The 20,938-nt window shown below is 43.5% G+C and overlaps 1 protein-coding gene across 1 annotated transcript in view; it reads left to right on the plus strand.

Moving 5' to 3' along the window:
• Nucleotides 1-20,938, plus strand: part of LOC144819575 (annexin A1-like) — a 599,711-nt gene that overhangs the window by 575,610 nt on the left and 3,163 nt on the right. Inside the window, exons 12-13 of the mRNA XM_078677409.1 lie at nucleotides 12,965-13,023; nucleotides 19,334-19,456. Coding sequence (XP_078533535.1) covers nucleotides 12,965-13,023; nucleotides 19,334-19,456 — 182 coding nt within the window. The remainder of the gene's footprint in view (nucleotides 1-12,964; nucleotides 13,024-19,333; nucleotides 19,457-20,938) is intronic.

Below are 20,938 nucleotides of genomic sequence, written 5' to 3' on the forward strand. Positions count from 1 at the left end.
GGAAAACTCCAATAACACACTTCTGATTTAAATAAATAGTGACAAAGGCAACTCAACTGATGTCAGCCCTAGAGGACAAAGAAACACTTGCTAAATGAGCGCATGGCTGTGTAGTGCTCATTAACTATGAGGTCCTCAAACCCCAGCCCTACTTCAAAACGGAAATAAAAACGGCCATGAAGAAAATATTTTAAAGCTCTGTACTGGTATTGCCCCGATTAACCTGTTTCTACCACCTTGGGAAAGGAGAGGAGGCGAGAACTTCTGCCGCCTGTGTGGACACGGCACTGAGGACCTTATCCATGTTATTTGTATTTGCATCAATTTAATGGAAAACTTTATTAAGACCAACATTCAAGCAGGATTGCACCAGGCAGTAAAGCTGTGCTTCAATCCAGCTGTTGTGCAGATAAACTGCTGGCTCACAATTTCTTTTATATAGTTTCAAAGAGAATCAAAACTCCTTGTCAATGGGCACAAATCAACCCAACACAGAGGACTTGGGCCCTACCTGAGTCTGTCCTGTAAAACATTTGAAGAGCACTTTAGGGCTGCACTAGCTCTCTTAACAGGTTGAGGTTCTGTGGTTTTCGACTTTGTTCCGTATCTAGACGCCATTTTGTGATAGCTGCCATTTTGTGTTGTCTTTACTCTGGCTACACGGCGACAATAGTGTTTTTTCATTTCCAGCTGCTATGCGTCTCCTCTGTTAAAAAGTAACCCTTGGTCCTTGTTTACGAAACCGATGTCAGGGTCTGCCCGAGTTTGTTAATCCATGTATAGACTGATTGATCCTTGTCTTAGTTGACTGTTTGGGTCCCACCATTCTTCCCTCACTTTATCTTATTTGACTGCCTTCGCTATTCTCTCCTTGTATTTTCTTATTACACAACTATCCTTTGAGGCACACAAATACGTCCTGTCACCTGCAAATTGAATTACATGCACTAGCATTGATTAACTTGAGGGGAGGGGAGAACACGGGGTCTGATAGAAGGGCGTATTCGAGATACTCGATAGCTTGTTTTCAAACTCTTCCTATTTGTCAGTTTTGTATGCTTTGGGAGTAGGCATTGTAAATATGTGTCCTATATAAGATTGTGCGCCATGGAATTAAGTGGCAGTCTCCTGAGAACTTACCACTGGTGTACTTCTAGGACAACTGTGCTTAGCTGCAGCTAATAAACCTGATTTTCTACGCCTAACAGAATGTCTCGTGTCTTTGTCTGACAAGGCAGGTGAACCCGGAGATTTTAGGCGTGCCCTGCGCCGCTCGGCCCATAAGGCCCAGTTCTCCAATTGGCGTCCCAAACGTGGGGCGGCTTCAGTAGTAGCGGTTCAGCCTGAGGATCGTGAGGAGCTTCGCAAGGAAATTCTGGAGGTATCGCGAACCACGTCAAGCGACCCCTGTATGTCGAAGTGGACCGAAAGTCTTTTGTAGCACAGCTACTCCTTTCCGATGGCTGCTGACGACTGCTGCCCTGACTGCCGCCCTGCCTTGGCGCTCTGGTGATGATTGGTATCGCGAGACGTTAGACGGACACCTGTTGGCGTACGAAAACATTTAGTTAAGTATTCGTGGGTAGCGCCCACTCTTTTGTCTTGTTTTTGTTATTCGACAAATGCATTAGTCGAAGCCAAGGGGAAAGTACGTTTGTGCTGTGCTTATTGCTTTAACCCCCTTGAAGTTCGTGAATAGTCCAGTTCGTTACGAAATGCCTGGGCTTAGTAAGTTTAGGAAGTTTTGCTGTTTTGACTGTAATAGGGATTCCCGGCTAGAGGATTCTTGTCCGATTCGTCCGGTTGGAACTCCCACTTATGAGCTCTATTCGAAACATGGTCTTGGTCCCATTATTTTTAATGACACATGGATCCGATATACGAAGAAAGATGGTGTTCTGCAGTCGCCACAAAATGGTAGCTTTGAGCCTGATATCTTAGATAACTTAGAATCAATTTTGTTTAAGAGAAAAGCCCGGCCGGCAATGTTTGACTCTTTCCGCCTCTGGCGTAAGGAAGCCAAACAGAAAGAAATTAAACAGGCAAAAAGAGATAAGAAAACGCAAGACATGACAATTCTGCAGGCTGCTCAACAGTTTAAGAATAATGAGACTGATCAGATGCTTGAAGTCTCCGAAAGACAGCATCGTATGGCAATAGATAGATGTTATCCCGCGTTGCCTACTTCCCCACATGCTAAAGATATTGACGAAGATCCCTTAATTTGTTGAGATTACCTCCCCCTTATGTATTAGGTGCTAATGCACCTTCATTACAACCTGTTGGTCACCCACCTGTTGCTCAACCGGTTGCTCCAAATCTTCCACAATTGCCTCTTCAAGTAATTCCACCTCCACCTCCTTTGCCACTGGCTTCTGTACCTCAGTCTCCTTTACCGCCAGTTCCTCTTACAACTGTTAGTTCTTCTCCCGCTGTGCTTAATACATTGTCTCCCGTTTTACTGTCAGATTCTCCTACAGCTAGGAGACGATTGGTCGATACTGTCTCCGGCCTTTTCTCCCCCCTCTTTGGATCTTTTAACTTGACTCCTGCTCTTTCTCCAAGGCAATCTCGTAGTCAGCTTCCAGATTCTGATGAGCGAATAGTGTTGGATAAACTTGCTCGTAAATGGATCACGAGTGGTACACAGTATAGTGTGCCCGATATCATGAGCACCTTTTCCCAGTGGGATGAGCCTAGACAGAGATATGTTTTCAATATTATGTGAGACACTCTTGTTAAAGGTTGGGAGGATATGGAATTGGGTTTTGCTCCCCAGGGTTTGTTAGACGTACAGGCTACCTTTGATACGGGACTTATTGTGGGTTCTGAGATCGAGAACACCGTACGGACTCTTGTCGCTTTTAGGCCTTTATTTTCTTCTCAGGTTTCTCTTGAACCTGATCCTGCAGTACAGCAAAAAGTAAAACACTATCCTATGCGAGAAGTTCCTCCGATATGGAGAGATGCAGTTCCACCAGCAGGCGCTGTTCTGGCTGTCCCAGCTCATTTTCAGCGTATATGGGTACATGTCCCTTGGAAAAGATCGAAAGTTTTGGCGCTTAAACAGTCTTTACCGGACCCTCGTAAGAATCCTGCTGGGTATTATGAAGAGTTGTCCCAGACTATTGATGCGTGTATTATGAATTTAGCAGATATTGACTTGCTGATGGAAAATGTAGTCCCTCAAGCACTATGGGCTCGGATTTGAAGGGAAGATCATGATCAAGCTTTGGGTGGTACTTGGGCTGCTATTACTCCCGCGGATGAAGCACAAGTAGGTGGTGCTAAACCTGATGCTTTGATTACAGAATTGCCTGGTAGAATAATCACTTTAATGAAAACGATGATGCCTGCCTTACGTGTTAATTGGGATAAGTTAGCTGCGTGTAAACAGAAGAAAGATGAGAGTGTCTCCGATTTCTTTACTCGTTTCGAGGAAACGTTCATCGACCATAATGGTCAAGATATGAGTACTGAAGGTGGACAGCGATTATTTGTGGATACATTTGTGTTTAATTTACTTCCAGAATTATCGCACAAATTGAAAGATTCTGAGAGTGCGTGGGCCGTTTCTTCGTCCGCTCAGATATTAGCTACTGCTCAGTACTACGAGAATAGGGATAAGGAGGAAAAGGATAGAGCGGAGAAAAAGACTAAAGAACTGAAAACAAAGGTTCTTTTGCAACAAGCCTATCCCCCTCGTTCTGCTCAGCGTCAATTGCAACAGCCTCCACAGTTTCAAAGATTGTTGCAGAAACCTACACCTTTTGTTCCGCGACCTTTGTTGGGTCCTAATCAATGTGCCTATTGTAAAGAGGAAGGTCATTTTAAGAGTAGTTGTCCGATTTTATTGCAGCGTAATGGTGGACTGCCAGGGCCACGAGGCCATGGTGGTTTTCAGTCAGCGCCTAGGGGTAGAGGGCGAGGTGCGTTGTCTCAGGAACAGCGTTCTTTTCCCCCTCAAAATACTATGAATTATTTTGATCAGCGGAATTCCCAGTCCGCACAATATTACAATGACGATTATTGTCCTGAAAATGACAATCAGGATTTTCATACTAGCTAGGACAGCCATGGACAAAGAAAGGGAGTGGTATCAGTTCCAGTTAATCAGAATGGGCCTTATGTTAACGTTGTTGCATTGGGTGTTTCAGAGCCATTTCTTTTGGATACTGGTGCAATGAGGAGTTCTATTATTCACTCCAAACTTCCTGGGGCACCTTTGTCTGGCTTAACGAATGTTTCTGTAGGATTCTCTGGCTCCCCAGTTCGCAACCCGGTTTCTTGTCCTTTGCCTATCTCTGTTGGTCCTTATGATTTGGAAGCCCTGCTCATTTTAACGACTGGTTGTGGTGAGAATTTGTTGGGTTTGGATTTATTGAAACGTCTACATGCCACATTGTATTGCTCCCCCTCTGGCGTAAATCTTACTTTGGGCGATAAATTGGTTTCTCCCATGTATTTGTCTAAGGATCAGCTGCCGCCTGAATTGTGTTCACTTCCTGCTACGCTTTGGGCCACGGGTCCGTATGATGTTGGTTTGCTTGAAATTCCACCTTATGTGATCACTGTCAAGCCTGATGTTAAATTGCCTCGTATTCCTCAGTATAAGATTTCTAACGATGGCGAAAGAGCTTTGTTGGCTATTGTTCATGATTTAGTCCAGAAGGGTGTGGTTGAAGAAACGAGAGGAAATGTTTGCAATAGTCCTGTTCTGCCTGTTCTTAAACGTACTGATCCTTCTAAGCCTCCTGTATACCGTTTTGTGATTGATCTTCGAGAGGTCAACAAAATTGTTGTCCCTCAGTTTCCTGTTGTCCCAGATATTACTGCCTTGCTCACACTGATCCCTGCTTCGGCTGTTTGGTTTTCAGTTATTGATCTCAAAAATGCTTTCTTTAGCATTCCTAATGCTGAGGAGAGTAGAGATCTCTTTGGTTTCTCTCTCGGAGGCCGAAGTTTTCGATTTAAGCGTGCACCTCAAGGCTATTGTGAAAGCCCCTCCATTTATAGTCAGGCTTTGAAATCCCAGCTTGACGCTCTTTCTTTGCCTCCAGGTGTTACTCTTATTCAGTATGTGGACGATCTGTTAGTGGTTGCCGATTCAGAAGGCGTTTGTAAAAATGCGACAGTTTCGCTTTTGCGTCATTTGTCTGATTTACATCATAAGGTGTCACCTTCTAAATTACAATATTGCCGCCAAGAGGTTACCTATTTAGGTCATCTCTTGTCGAAGGAGGGAAGGTGATTGACCCCAGAACGTATTCATGCAATTGCACGAATGTCTGTGCCATCCACACAAAGGGAGGTGCGTGCCTTTTTGGGCATTACCTCTTATTGTAGACAGTGGATTCTGAATTTTTCTTTGTTGGCTAAACCCTTGTTGGCACTTACTTTGAAAGACACACCCCAACCTCTTCCTTGGACTGATAATTGTCAGAAGAGTTTTTCAGATTTACGTACTGCTTTGTGTTCTGCTCCTGTGTTGGGTACTCCTGATTATAGTAAGCCTTTCACACTCTACGTTCATGAAAGAGAAGGTTGCGCGTTGTCAGTCTTGACACAGCAATTTGGAAACAAACAAAGGCCGTGTGCCTATTTTTTGGCTACATTGAATCCTGTAGCCAAGGCATTGCCTAGTTGTCTCAGAGCAACAGCAGCAGCAGTGATCTCCATTCGCCAATCTGCTGGATTGGTATTGGATCACACTCTTGTTGTTATGGTACCACATGCAGTGGATACTCTCTTGAACAGAACGAAAACGCAACATCTCACGAGTGCTCGCTTGTCTGGGTATGAGTTGACGCTTTTGGCTAGTCACATACATATCAAGCGATGTAATGTTTTAAATCCAGCAACATTGTTACCTATTCCAGAAGAGAAAGATACACAAGAACAGCATGATTGTTTTCTTCGTACAGAGGAGGAAACTAAAGGCAGAATAGATTTGAAAGATACACCACTCGTGGACCCGGATGGGATCCTATGGCTGGATGGGTCTTGTTTCAAACTTCCTAATGGTGAGACGACTACAGCTTATGCTGTTACTACTTTGTATACAGTAGTAGAAACTGCAATTATCACACAGAATTCAACACAAGCAGCTGAATTGATTGCACTAACGAGAGCGTGTGTGTTGGCTAAGAGAAAGAGAGTGACTGTTTACACCGATAGCCAATACGCCTTTGGCGTGGCTCATAGTTTTGGTCGTTTGTGGATGGAAAGAGGATTCTTTACTTCCCATGGGACCAAAATACAGCATGGTCAGTTGGTGACTGACCTTCTCGAGGCACTTGTCTTGCCTATACAAATAGCGATTGTGAAGTGCAGTGCACATAAAAAGATCACTGATGATGTGGGTCGTGGGAATGCTTTTGCAGATGAAGTAGCGAAAGAAACAGCGAAAGATGTCAAGAATCGTATGTATGTTGCAGGTCCTGCAAGATGGGTCAGAGAAGTAGGTATGTGTGAGGACACAGTAGAAGGTGTGAAAATAATCCAAGAAGAAGCAACAGAGAAGGAATGTGGAGAGAGAGTACAGGAATGTTGGATGCAACGGGATGTTGGACGGAGTTGTCAGAACACCAACGTTGGTTGTTACCAGATGCCTATGTACTACCTGTAGTTACTAAGGCGCATGGTCCAGCTCATATCAGTGTGAAAGGAATATGTAAACTTTTGGCTCCAGTATGACAGAATGAGGGTATCCCCAAATGTGCGGAGAACGTGGTAAGGCACTGCATTGTTTGTTTGATGCATAATCCAGGAAAGGGAACCCCAACTCCGGCAGGTCATTTAGCTCCCCCTACGTATCCTTTTGAGGTTTTACAAATTGATTACATTCATATGGAACTTTCCAACAACCTCAAGTATGTCCTGGTGGTGGTTTGTGCCTTTTCCAGATGGATAGAGGCCTACCCCCTAAAGGATAATACTGCTTTGTCCACTGCCAAAGTCCTTTTGAAGGAATTCTTCCCGAGGTTTGGTTTGCCGCGCAATTGTCTGGAGTGACAATGGAAGTGAATTTGTTGGTCAAATTATGCAGAAGGTGTGTGTGGGTCTTGGTATTAGGCAGAAATTCCATGCGGCAAACCATCCTCAGTCAGCGGGCTTGGTAGAGTGCTATAATGGAACTCTCAAGCTCAAATTAGCAAAGATTCAGGCCAGCACGGGCCTCGCTTGGCCCGATGCCTTACCTTTGGTACTTCTCTCTACAAGAACAACTGTACATTCTCGTTTAGGACTTAGCCCTTATGAGGTTGTCTTTGGGCGTCCAGCCAATGTCTGGGGAGTCCCTCGACCTAAAAAATATACTAATATTCCATACCCATTGTTAATTGATTACTTCATCAACAGGTCCAAAACGCTTTGCCGGAGGCTTCCTCAGATCCAGGTCATTCCATTCAACCCGACGACTTCTTCTGTTTAAGGAACTTCCAGAGGAAGAAGAATCTGGAACCTCGTTGGGGGCCGCCGTGACAAGTGCTTTTGGTTACGCGTACAGCAGTGAAGGTCGTCGGGAAGAAAAACTGGGTCCACGGCGTGCACTGTAAGAGGGTACCTTTGCCTTTACCTTACGACCAGTGGGTCAAAGAAGGCATAGCTGACAGCGAAAGTGAAAAAGTACCCCGGTTTGTACCTTTCAGTAGTGCACGCCTGGACTGGACAAGTTCTGAGAAAGAAGACGACTACGTGTTGCAAGAGGCTGTACCATCACATAAGAGACTGAACACAATGAATCCAGAAACTTTGTTTCGAGACCAAACGATACCTGGCAAGACACGGTACAACCTAAGACCTAGGTTATTGAAGGACAACTGAACTTTTTGTGTTTTCCTTTTTCTTTTTGATTAGGCTTGCTGAAAGACATTTCCTTTTCCACTATCCATCAAGTTGCAGGGTCATGGTATGAGTCTTAGGCTGTGACCTGAGTAGTGACCTAGGTCAGCAGGACTTGCAGTGTCATAGGACGGCTAATAACCACAACTAAGTGATCCAGGAAGATTACCGTGAGCAACGCCTTAGAGAATGGATAATATAGTGGAAGGAAATGATAAGAAAGTTGCAATGCAACTCAGATATAAAAAATTATTGTTTAACAGATGTGGCGTAGCATTATGTATTTTAGTATGTTTATGTATTTTATTAGCCTGTGTGGGTTGGATTGTCCACACTATGCAGCAAGCACCTGCTCCAACTTCTGTTTCTTTGTCTATTCATACTACTACCTCTCCACATAGGTTCTATGCACTCCCAGATCATAAGCAAATTAGAAGAACAGATTACTTCAACAATTCTTTCATCCAGTTGTTACATCAGCATCAACTGGTAGTCAATACTACTGATTGTTGGGTTTGTGGGCTCATGCCCCATAACGCTGAGAAAGGGATGCCATATTTAGTCCTTCCATTTTCCTATAAAGGTTCTGCTTGGGCTTATTTTGCTATGTTTTCCAATGCGTACCAGAATCACCTTCGATATCCTCCTGATGGTCCATATAATAGTGGAGCGGATTTTAGTCATAGTCCTTTGATAAAGGGAATAGTGACCATGGCTAAAATTGCAGACATTGGTAAGATCCCGTTGATGAGAAGCGAGCATATGATGGTTGGAATGTGACTCGTTACGTTACTAGCCTTACTGATAAGGCTAGACAAAGAACATCTTTGCCAATTTGGACCGTACCTCATAAAGGTAACTTATGTCTGCAGATAAATGGTCAGAATAATAAGAACAAACAGGAAAGGAGTGTTTGTTCCCATACATACATCTATTCACCCTTGGTTTCTTCACCGCTAGTACCATCTCAAGGTACATATTTTGTTTGTCATGATAGAGCCTATTCATGGCTTCCCGCCTATTTTTCAGGAACATGTTACGTGGCTTTCCTCCTTCCTCCGACATATACTGCTCCTTCAGGTCATCACAGAAAGAGATATGGCAGAGGGGTTATTGATTCTGGAGACACAGCCGGACAAGAGGGAGGAGACTTTATTAAAGGGTTTCTTCCATTTTGGGGCCCAATGGCCAATAGCAGAAACATTAGACAGCTAGTTCGTGTTGTCGAGGCTACGATAAATGTAACTTCCGGAGCCTTGAGTAATTTGACAGCCGAACTCCAGGCGGATCGCCTTATGACTCTGCAAAACCGAATGGTTTTAGACATTGTCCTTGCAGATAGAGGAGGAGTCTGTAAATTGATTGGGTCTAGTTGCTGCATTTACATTCCTGATAACGCCCCTACAGTATACCAAGCCATTTCTAAGTTACACGTGATTTCCGAGTCTATTCATCAGGACACAGAAGATTGGTCTGTGATGGGATGGTTTTGGGGACTACTGTCCACATGGGGATGGAAAGTGTTAACGTTCCTTAGAATGATTCTGGCAATCATTTTCTCTTGCTGTCTTTGTTTGCAGTGTGGCCCCGCCATCTGTGGTCTTTGTGCCACCTTGAGTGTCCCAAAGCCTGTATCACAGCAAACAGAGAACATCAAAATAATGTTGCAGCAACAGCTCAATGACCTCATGACCATTGACATTGACTCAGACTAACTTGAGTCCTTTGTGTTTTGCCTGAGTAATGGCAAAAGGAGGGTCTGAGGTTCTGTGGTTTTTGACTTCGTTCCGTATCTAGCCGTCATTTTGTGATAGCCGCCATTTTGTGTTGCCGTTACTGAGGCCACACTGCGAACATAGTAGTTATTCATTTCCAGCTGCTAGGTGTCTCCTCTGTTAAAAAGTAACCCTCGGTCCTTGTTTACGAAACTGATGTCAGGGTCTGCCCAAGTTTGTTAATCCATGTCTAGACTGATTGATCCTTGTCTTAGTTGACTGTTTGGGTCCCACCATTCTTCCCTCACTTTATCTTATTTGACTGGCCTTCGCTATTCTCTCCTTGTATTCTCCTATTACACAACTATCCTTTGAGGCACACAAATACGTCCTGTCACCTGCAAATTGAATTACATGCACTAGCATTGATTAACTTGAGGGGAGGGGAGAACACGGGGTCTGAAAGAAGGTCGTATTCAAGATACTCGATAACTTGTTTTCAAACTCTTCCTATTTGTCAGTTTTGTATGCTTTGGGAGTAGGCATTGTAAATATGTGTCCTATATAAGATTGTGCGCCATGGAATTAAGTGCCAGTCTCCTGAGAACTCACCACTGGTGTACTTCTAGGACAACTGTGCTTAGCTGCAGCTAATAAACCTAATATTCTACGCCTAACAGAGTGTCTCGTGTCTCTGTCTGACAAGGCAGGTGAACCCGGAGATTTTAGGCGTGCCCTGCGCCGCTCGGCCCATAAGGCCCAGTTCTCCAAGGGATTGCTGGTTTTTTGTACCCCCAAGTTTAGAAAGAGCACCCTGCTGCAGTCCAGGCACTTTAAACCAAGGTACCGAGCATAGACAGGTTGGCAGCCCAATCCATCAACTTATTGGTACTCAAACTTTCCGCTGTTTAAGTTACCCAGCGTTTTGAAGAATGTAATAATCATGGGTGTACCTTTTTCTAAGGAATTCTTAATTGCCTTAATTACAGTATAGATGTGGGCTTTTTAACATTGTTTTAATTTATTGTATTATGAACAAGGAACCTCCATTTTTATATGTACTTAATGTATCTAACGGTTATAATTAATCATGCATAATAAATTACTTTATACCTTTACTTTTTACCTTATTTCTTTCCTCTTTCATCCTTTCATATTAATATTTCTTTTTCCTTTTTTCATTAATTCCTTCGTTCATTTCTTTGTTCATGCTTTTCTTTCTTTCTTTCTTTCTTTCTTTCTTTCTTTCTTTCTTTCTTTCTTTCTTTCTTTCTTTCTTTCTTTCTTTCCCAAAGTCCAGAGGTGACAGCCAATGGCTCAACAATTGTCTTTTTTAGGTCTATGTTAGCCAAGAACATACGATTTTATTAACAATATGTGCCTGACAGTGTTACCTATAGGGGTTTTAGCAACACTTCATTCATTTGTCTCTGGTTGTGTCATTCACATTTTTTTCCAACCCACTCGAGTGTCAAGGGGCAACACATCACTCCACTTCAAGCCATTGGCTTACTTTACTATGAGTTATGGCATCTTTAGTCAATGTGTTTTTTTTTGGTTAACAAACTCCCGGCAGTTCCCAAAACAATGAATATTTACAAAAGCCATGACAAAAGAAAACATGAAATGCCAAAAGGCTAGCGGACAACGCCATACCTATTGGCTTTGTCAATGCTTGTTGTATGTGTATATCTATGCACATATATTGAGTGTTGTACACTGTGTAGTGGTAATCTTAGATATTAATATCTGTTAAAGATGTCTGAACCAGGCCTACCACACACTGACGATGAGTTGCAAGGTGCCCTAATTCAAAATCTTGATTGAATAGAATCAATCAGAAAAGAAGTTTCTTGTCTTTGGAATACAGTGTTGACATATGTGCCATTCACTCATCTCTTCCAGCAAAATGAATTGTATTAATGATTAAGCACGTTTCCAAATGATGTGCCAGTGTTTGACTTTCATTTTCACGTATTAATGAGAAATTTGTGTTGTTTCTAAAGCCACTAAATTGGTGAATGCGAACTACGAGCTTCATCTTGTGGAAATGTTGTTAATGAAGATAGGATCTATCTGGTTTTTGGAAGAAATCATCTGGGAGTTTGAGCAAACGTTTGATATTGGGACGCACAGGACATTTTTTACACAGTGTTTAGGCATAGGATGATGAGATTGATGCACCCAGGACGCTTCATGTATACAACAGTGATTTGGATTTTATAGGTGAATATTGTTTTGGTTTGATGATGGCTAGAAATATGAATGTGAAAGTGCTTTTGAGGGACTACTGTGTCTGTACTGGACCCTGGTGCAGTGGACTTGCTGGGGCGCAGCTGTGGCGGTCCTGCCACAGCCGCACTGGCAGTCCGACCGATGTATTACAAATTTTGCTGTCGGACCGCCATTGCACCACCAGGGTACCGGGGTCCCACGGTGGTCTGGGGCAGCAATATGCTTGTCGGTGCCACTGCGGCACCGCCAAGCATATTACGAGGTTCCCCACTGCCAGCCTTTTCATGGCGGTAAGCCTGCCATGAAAAGGCTGGTGATGGGAAAAACAAAGGGGGCCCTGGCCCATGTTCATGGGGGTCCATGCAGGGGGACACATGTTGTGCCCCCCTGTATGCATGCACCCTTGTTCTTGCATGGCATGGATTGCTCCGAGCTATGAGCCTTTACACTGTACCACCGTGAGACCAACACTGGGGGTGCACGGCAGTCGGCTTTGGCAGTGCAGGAGCGGGTGGTGGCATGCTGCACCGCTCCTGCACTGCCAAAGTCAAAATCAGCCCTAGAGAGAGAATGGGTCGATGGTAAAAGAGGGTTTGCACAAAGAGACAAAGGTAGCTGGCTGGTTTGAGCATTTTTCCAGGGCTGCTTTTCTTTCCCAACTCCAGCCCTGCCCCAGTAGAGTTCAAAGGAAACCGGCACTAATACGAACGTGAATACATTGACAAAGACTGAACGGTTAATTCTTTGGGCATGTAAGAAGCGGGTGGTTGTTGAAGCAGATAACATTGAATGGTGGTTTGGAGTGTTTGTGTAATTTTGGAGGGGTTGTGAAAGGGGATTTCGTGATGATTATTATAGATAAGGCAGATTGTAAACAGTCTTTAATGTAAGGAGGAAGAGCCAGGCAGTGATGAATAGACAAAGAGCCTCTCATTTATAACTTATGACAGAAAATGCTCATTTTCACAGGTATTAAAAAACATTACTTTGTATGAAATATCAGGTTTTTGTGATGTTTGTTTTTGGTAAACTTAATTTACGTCATGTCATCCATTCTCTTATGTAACAATGTAATAAAAAATGCAATAAAAAAAATATATGGGTGTGAGCGTCAACCATGTTACAAATTTCTGCTCCTGTATTGAATACATTCTTAATCATTGTCTTTGCAGTGCAATGCGCAATTAGCGAACCAGCCTATTTTGCTCTACAGTTGTTTCGTTCAATGAAGGTACTGTATCTGAATACATTTCTGACCATTTTCTTACTGTGTGTGTCAGCTGTAAAGAAATGGAACCAAATGCATTAAAATACTTTCAAATACCGCTGCAAATGCGGTCGCAAAACAATGGTACATTGAAGTATGACTCGCTATTAGGAAGGGACGCCCTTGGCACTCCTCTTCCTAATAGCGAGTCACAATCTTATTTTGTGAGTCGGTAATAGGTTACTGACTCAGGTTTGTACATAGGGCAGAATTATTTTGCGGTCACAAACGGTCCAATTTCCCATTTGTGACCCTGAAAAAAGGTCGTACATCTGGCCCTTGGTGTTTTAAAAGGTATACTACATACTGAATGCATAGACATTACACATAAATTGTCTTAATGATTAAATATGACTCAGACACAGACATTTTTATGACATAACATTTTCCTAATCCTGCCACATCATGAACTTGGGGGCAAAACTCACAGCAGGCAGAGTCCAAGTGCTGAGTTTAAAGTGGTTGTAGCCGTTTCTGTTCCTGAGGCTCTGAGCAGTAGACCAGCCAAGTAGCCCTTGGAATCATTCTGGTGGCCATGGGTTCAAGATGCAGGTAGAGTCCTTCCCACTCAGGCAGCCAAGCAGCAGGGCAGAAGTTCTTCTTGCAGAGCAGTAAAACAGTTCTCTGAGACTTCTTGAGGTCTACTGGAGAGTTGGGTTGTGGGGTCCATTATTTATACCTCGTTCCCACTTTGAAGTAGGAGAAGTTTCTAGAGTTTTCCACGGCCAGAGGTGCTAGAAATTTCCTCACTCCATGCTCTGGCTCCAGTTTGACTGGGACAAGACAGACTTGTGTCAACTCCATTGTGAGGTTTCTCAGGGAGAGCCTTTGTGATATGCAAGTGTGGTAGGTGACAGTTCCTCTCCCTCATCAACTCAAAGGTAGCCCAACCTGCAACCACCTAATACCCCTTTGTCTCAATTCTTGTTTCTAGCAATGCTTAGAGGCGCCAACTTACCTGAGGAGGGCTTTTTGTTTAAATTTGGGGACCCAAAGTTTTTTAAAAAGGTTAAGTTGAAGGTTCTTCAGGGTTTCGCTAAAACTTGGGCCAGACTGAGGGGCACAGCTACGCTTTGTTACTTCTCTAGCCAGGATCCCCTCTGGGACTCTCCTGTTGCCCCGGAGTGTTTGAGGGATAGGCTGGCAGTACCCTTGAGAGAACATGGGTTGGTGGTCTGGAAGGACCTGGTCTCCGACGCGATTCTTGTTTCAAGGGAAAAACTTAAAGACAAAGTTGGTGTAGGCCTCTCAAGGTTTAAATATCTTCAGTTGAAAAGCTGGGCCCAACCGCAAATAATGTCACAAGCACCCGATAGGGAGTGGCAGCTTTCTAGAACATCAGCTTGTGGCTAAGTCCCCTGGGAGGAAGGAGGTTTCTTTTTGGTATGAAGCCATAATCGAATCTGTGAATGGCGAGTTTAAACTGGCCGAGGAACTGTGGGGTGGTTCCTTAACTGCACAAGATTGCGACTATTTATGGCAGAATTCTTGCAAGATCTTATATGAGGTAGTTTAACCGGCACGTCTGAAAAGGAACCCCCTGTTTACCATTCAAAGGGCCTATTTCTCCCCATTAAAACTCTCTAAAATCACTAAAGGCTCACCGGTCAGCTGCAAGAAATGCGGGCTGGCCTTAGCTTCTGTGATTCATATGTTTAATTAATGAATTCCCTGCCTTGGCTACCTTTTGGGATAGTGTCAGAAATTTATTTTCAAGTACCTTGGGGCGTCCAATCCATATCAACTTACCTTTGATTATTTTTAGCTTTACAGACAATGCCACTCTGGTGCACTCTGGTGCAAGGGTGCCTGCGTTGGTGCTAAGTTGTTAAACTTAGCGCCATCTCAGTGGGAAACGCAAGGCTGCAACACATTCTTGTAAATGTGGTGCAGCCTTGCATTTCCAAAGTGGCAGAGCATGTTGTTAAGCCCAAGAGGCTAATGACAAGCTCCACCACTTCATTGTACATATCCCCCTAGTCTTTTGGTCTAAGTTTACCTTGGTGAATCAAGTTGAAAGTGTTTCCATTCTGAAATAATGCCTTGCCATTATAACAGTTATTGGACCTGACATCCTCGGTGTGACTTTTCCTCAACATTTTGCTTTCCAGCCTCCTGTTTTTGCTGACTTCATCTTTTGTTGGGAGGGTTGGTTATGTGTAGGAAGGTGTCCCTTCCTGCACTTAAACAATCCTAAAATTCCATTTTGTAACTTTCATGAGTGCTGCTTCATGCAGCACACATGAAAGTTACAAAATGACATATTTTAAAAAGGTTTCTTTTATGTACAGGAAGGGACACCTTCCTATACATACACAAACCATGGCATTTTGCTTTTCCCATGAGTGCTGCACAGGGCAGCATACATGGAAAAAGCAAAAACGAGGAGAAATAATCAATTTCTCCTTGTTTCGCCAACTCAAGACCAGGATTTTCCTGATCTTAATTTGTGGTGCTACCTCCTGTGTACGCCACCCTTGTACATAGGGGGTAGCGTCAAATACAATGGGTATTGCGGTGGAACGCCCACCGCAACACCCACTGCACTTCCCTTTCACGCTAACCATAGCGTGAAAGGGTGCTGTTAGACCCGACATCATTGGCGTGGGTCTCCCACCCTCTTTTCTCTTCATGTCTTTCATGCTGGCTGGATTTAGATGCTCTGGGTGCTGTGCCACTGCTAATCAGTGCCATAGTGTGAATGCTCCCTGTGTAAATATGACTATATGAATTGAGATCAACGTAATGCCTAGGTCTGTGTAGCATGTTCTAATAGCGAGTACCCTCCATTTCACTGCTTACTATTTTGAAGCTATCAGTCCTCATAGGCCGGAATTGGCAGGCTGAGGATTACATTCCATAATCCTTTCTGACCCCTTGAAACTGATAGGAAATTCAAATTTGATATGTTTAAGATGAGGACAGGGAGACACACCTTTTAGTAAGACCTGTTTATATATTCCATGTTCGAAAATGCCTCTTCTGGAAACAAGGTATTTTCTTGCCTAAGCTTTTCTGTAGGATTTGCTAGTATGTATATTGGCCGTCTGGTTTTGGAGCAGCAGGGCCTGCTGGGTCAGACCTGGCTGGAGAGACAGTGCGGCATGCAGAGCATGGGGAGGGGTGACTCTTTGATAAGAGCAGGGCCATGCCTGGCAAGGTGAATGATGGCTCCACCTCCCATGGGACGTCTTACAGCAGGCCCCTCATTCTGAAAGGGCAGGATGTCGCCTCATAAACCAAGTGCCCCCTGACCCCACCAAACTGGTTCTGGCTGGATTCAATGATTTGCGACCTTAGAAGAACAAAGACTTTTTAGAAATATAATGCTGCGCTGAAACCTTTTTAAAGTGTGTTCCTTCTGGATGTCAAGACGAACCTCTTTCCAAGTAAACAGAGGAAAGGACTTTGAAACTATCACCAAACTTGCTGAAGAAACTACCCGAGGGCCTGAATTGAGAGCGTCTCCTGCTGAAGTCTCAGGGACAGTAGACTTCATCCCGCCAGCCTTCGGAGTTCCTGTGCGAGGAATCTTACTTGCAGGTGAGGCCTCCATTGAGTAAACCTCTAGGTCTACTGTGTGGAACTGGGACTGGTAACCCTTCGCTAAACATGTGTGGGCTCCTGCAGCTAAGAGAGAGCTGCCGCAGCTGAGAACCCGCCTTAATTTGAATCCTCAGAACCTTTGCTGAATCTGTGTGGGCTGCTGCAGCTAAGAGAGAGCTGCCGCCGCTGAGAGCCGGCCTCAGTTTGAATCCTCAGAACCTTTGCTGAATCTGTGTGGGCTGCTGCAGCTAAGAGAGAGCTACCGCCACTGAGTGCCCACCGTTGTACGAGCCATCCTTTGTCCTGTAGGCCGCCGCAACTAAGAGAGAGCTGCTGCAGCTGAGTGCCCCGCACCTTTGCCAACTTTGCCTCATCGTGATTTGTTCTGTGGGCCGCCGCAGCTAAGAGAGAGCTGCTGCCGCTGAGTTCCCTCACCTTTGCCAACATTGCATCATCGTGATTTGTCCTGTGGGCTGCCGCAGCTATGAGAGAGCTGCTGCCGCTGAGTGCCTGCACCTTTGCATCATGGTGATTTGTCGTGTGGGCCACCGCAGCTAAGAGAGAGCTGCTGCCTCTGAGAGCCCGCACCTTTGCAAACTTTGCATCATTGTGATTCGTCCTGTGGGCTGTCGCAGCTAAGGGAGAGCTGCGGCCGCTGTGTGCCCACATCTTGTTCACCATTGTCAAGGATTGTCGCTATCATCTCGTGGGCCGCCTCAGCTAAGAGAGAGCTGCTGCCGCTGTGATCCCACCACTGAGCTGCACAATGACAGTCATTACCACCACCAGACCGGGCCGCCGCAGCCCTTGTGGTCGCTGGGCGTCCGCTTGTCACCGTCTCCGCTTCTTCAAGAAGCTGCGTGCTGTGTCCCCTTTCAATGGCAGGAACTTGGTGCGCAATGAGCGGTGTAGGCCCCGCCCTTGATCTCAGTCAGTGCCAGGTTCTGGTGAATACGTGAGTGCATTCTAAAGTCCCTTCTGATTTAAGTGCATTGTAGCTTGTTGAAACGCTTTGAGAGTGTTGAGTTAAACCTTAGATAAAGATACTATTTTTATATACCTACTTGAGTTGTGTCCCTCTGTGGTGTCGTTACTGCCTTATTGTGCATGGTCACAAATGCTTCACATACTGCCCCTGAGATAGGCCTAACTGCTCGTGCTACGTTACCACAGGGTTGAGCAGGGGTTATCGAAGTGGGTAGCCCTCTTGACCTGACTTAGGAAGAATGGTCTCTATTTGGACATTGGCACCAGCCAGTGCCAACGAGGGACCCTATTTCTAACAGGTGCCTTATGTACAAGGCAGCGTTCAGCCACATTTGGTGGCTTAACGCTGCCTTGTACATAATAATATTCGAAGTGGGTGACCCAATAAACCCTTGCGAGCTTGGGCTGAAAATTGTTTTAGAAGTTTGGCAACAAGGGAATTCGTTGATGCATAAATTGCAGGTAATTGATCAGTGTAAATCTTTAAGTTTGAAATCAATTTGATTAAATCATAACCTGTTGTACATCTATTTTGCCACTTAAGTTCTTGGCACAATGGTAAATACTCATAAGAATAGCAAATGCTACACGGGGAATAGATTCAAAGAAATTAGACTTTATGTAAAAGTTTTCATCCTTCGGGGTACATCATTCATATCTTCAAAGAAGAAAAAAAGAATAAATCAACAATATACAATTGGACAAGAAGTAAATTAATTTTTCTTAAAATCCACTTGCGTTGTGTTCCACTCGTTAGAGATATATGGCAGCAGATCTTGTCAGATAAACAAAGACCACGTTGTCCAGAACAAAACTGTCTAAAAAGATGTGGATTTTTAAGTCGACGTTTCGGCCTTATTGTTGTCAAATTCTTAAGGCCATCTTCAGGGCCTTCAATCTTTAAAACAATTAAGAACCCCTGTGGAGGATACAATAACCATATTTACATAAAGTCTAATTTCTTTGAATCTATTCCCCGTGTAGCATTTTCTATTCTTATGAGTATTTACCATTGTGCCATGAACTTAAGTGGCAAAATAGATGTACAACAGGTTATGATTTAATCAAATTGATTTCAAACTTAAAGATTTACACTGCCTTGTATATAAGGCAAGGCTCCTATCGCCACAGGAATGTTTCAAAAAGTGATGTTCCTGTGACGATAGGGGCTTGTACATACGCCCCTAAGTTTATGAGTTTCGGTATTCACAAATGTAAGTTATGAGTAGTATCTTTACATCTGTACTCGGAGCAGAGTTTCCACACTTGGGGTGGAAATTTCTCTCGCAAGGCAAAATCTCCTCTTAAGTGTGGAGATTCCACACCACCCTTGGATCGGAATCTCCACACCCAGGGCGGAATCTCTGCACTATGCGCGGATCTCTGCCCGAATTATACTACTTGTAACTTACCTTTGTGAATACCGTAAAGTAGTAAAGTTAGACTTCTGGTCTGAACTTAGACCAGAAGTCAAAGGTTACCTTTGTGAATCAGTCAGGTTTGGGTGAGCCAGGGCCTAGATGCAACGGTGTTCATGGGATATATGCATTATATATTAACTATCTTAACATAAAACAACTCCACATAAAAGTGAACATGTTATTTTCGAAACTCATAAATAAGAATTACACAAAAGAGCTTGTTTTGATGCTAAGCTTCAAAAATGCAAGTAGAAAAATAATTTGATTTGAATAGTAGTGTGAAGTTTATAGGTAACAAAAATGGGTTGCAATTTCAACAGGGTGATGGAACTAGAGACAGACAATTGATAAGAATTATGGTTTCCCGTCATGAGGTTGACATGAATGAGATCAAAGCTCAGTACAAGCGGATGTATGGCAAAGCACTTCGGAAGGCTATCCGGGTAAGTGCTTCCTGACTTCCTAAAGTTTTCCTTTGTATTTTTTTAATTTTGCACTAGTACATTAGTCTAGAGGAACATGCTTTCATTGTAAAGTAATGAATGTGTCACTGTTATCCAAGAGAAGACTGCATGAGTATTATCATTTATGTAGGAATTGTTTTTAGAGTAATCCACCTTCTGGTACAGAGCAGTTACTTCTGACGGAAGCTAAAAAGGCAATAATCTAGTACTCTCTTTAGATCTTGGTGGAGTGAGGCCGTATACTCTTTTCCAACAAGGTCTCACCTATGATCTCTGTGCTGCCAATAAGCAGGAGAACGCAGAGGTGTAGATACCATCTTTCACATGATATGATCTCCCCCCTCGATTCTCTTTATGTCAGAATAATGTTGCAGTATCTGCTGCCCGATTTTAAAATGGACTGGTGGTGAGGCAGAATCATTTTTGGTCGGTGGTAGCCCATTGTGCTCCTCTATCAGGGACTCATGGGACTGGCGATGCCTCCACAGGTGCGGGAGATGCCTCCCACACACTGGGCCACCCCAGTAATCCTAAAGAACAACTTCATAAAGTTTAGGAATCAGTGATATTAAAAAAAGATGACATTCTGGGAGAAAAACTTTCAAAAACTGGTTAAACCTCCAATTTAGTGAAATAAGTTTTTCACATTCATTGTCAATTTTTGAATTAGTGTGCATAAATGTTTAAGTAAAAAATGTAACTGTCAGGTAGCATTCTTCACCATCACAATCATTTCAGTTTCATGAAGGTGCAAAAGTGGGGAATTTGATAGAATTGGACACGTTGTTTTTGACCAGCATGGAACAAAACCAAAGCATAGGTAGCCCTTTGCTAACCTCTGCTCTACATATTGGCAACCAACTGAGCTATTAAGTGTAATTGTGTGCATTTTTTATGGAGTATGATCTAGCATGTAAATATTAGTATATTTGATCCATTGAAATGTAGCCCTAAGGAAAATTATGTATATCCTAAAATAGCTTTTTCCCTGTCTTCTATTCTGTGCCAAGTTTTTGGTCATGTACGGGAGATTGAGATAGACCACTGCAAACCATGGACATTCCTTATAGGCCTTCCGTGCACGCAACCCTTTCTCTATGTTTAGACTTTTAGAATGCCATAGTTTGTATGTACAAAAAATAAACAAACTATGGTGCCCAGCATTACAGTGTTAGAGGTAGCAAGAGGATGTAGGATTATATGTTATAGGCCACAAGTTATAGAGTACAACTAATACATCTAACGGGCATGTTACGCTTCGTCCGAGGATATTGTTTAGTCAATCTTAAATTGGCATCAGTGTGACTCTGTTATAGATATACCTAAAAGAGATTATAATAATTGTATTCATAAGCAGTACACACCCATTTCAAGTTAAAATAGTTGAGGAAGATATTTCTAAAAACAAGTCTGCTCTTGAAACCCAAATTGTATTGAGAAATCCAAGAAGGCCATGAAGCA

The sequence above is a fragment of the Lissotriton helveticus genome, chromosome 2_1 (genome assembly GCF_964261635.1).
Source record: "Lissotriton helveticus chromosome 2_1, aLisHel1.1, whole genome shotgun sequence".
Classification (NCBI taxonomy): Eukaryota; Metazoa; Chordata; class Amphibia; order Caudata; family Salamandridae; genus Lissotriton; species Lissotriton helveticus.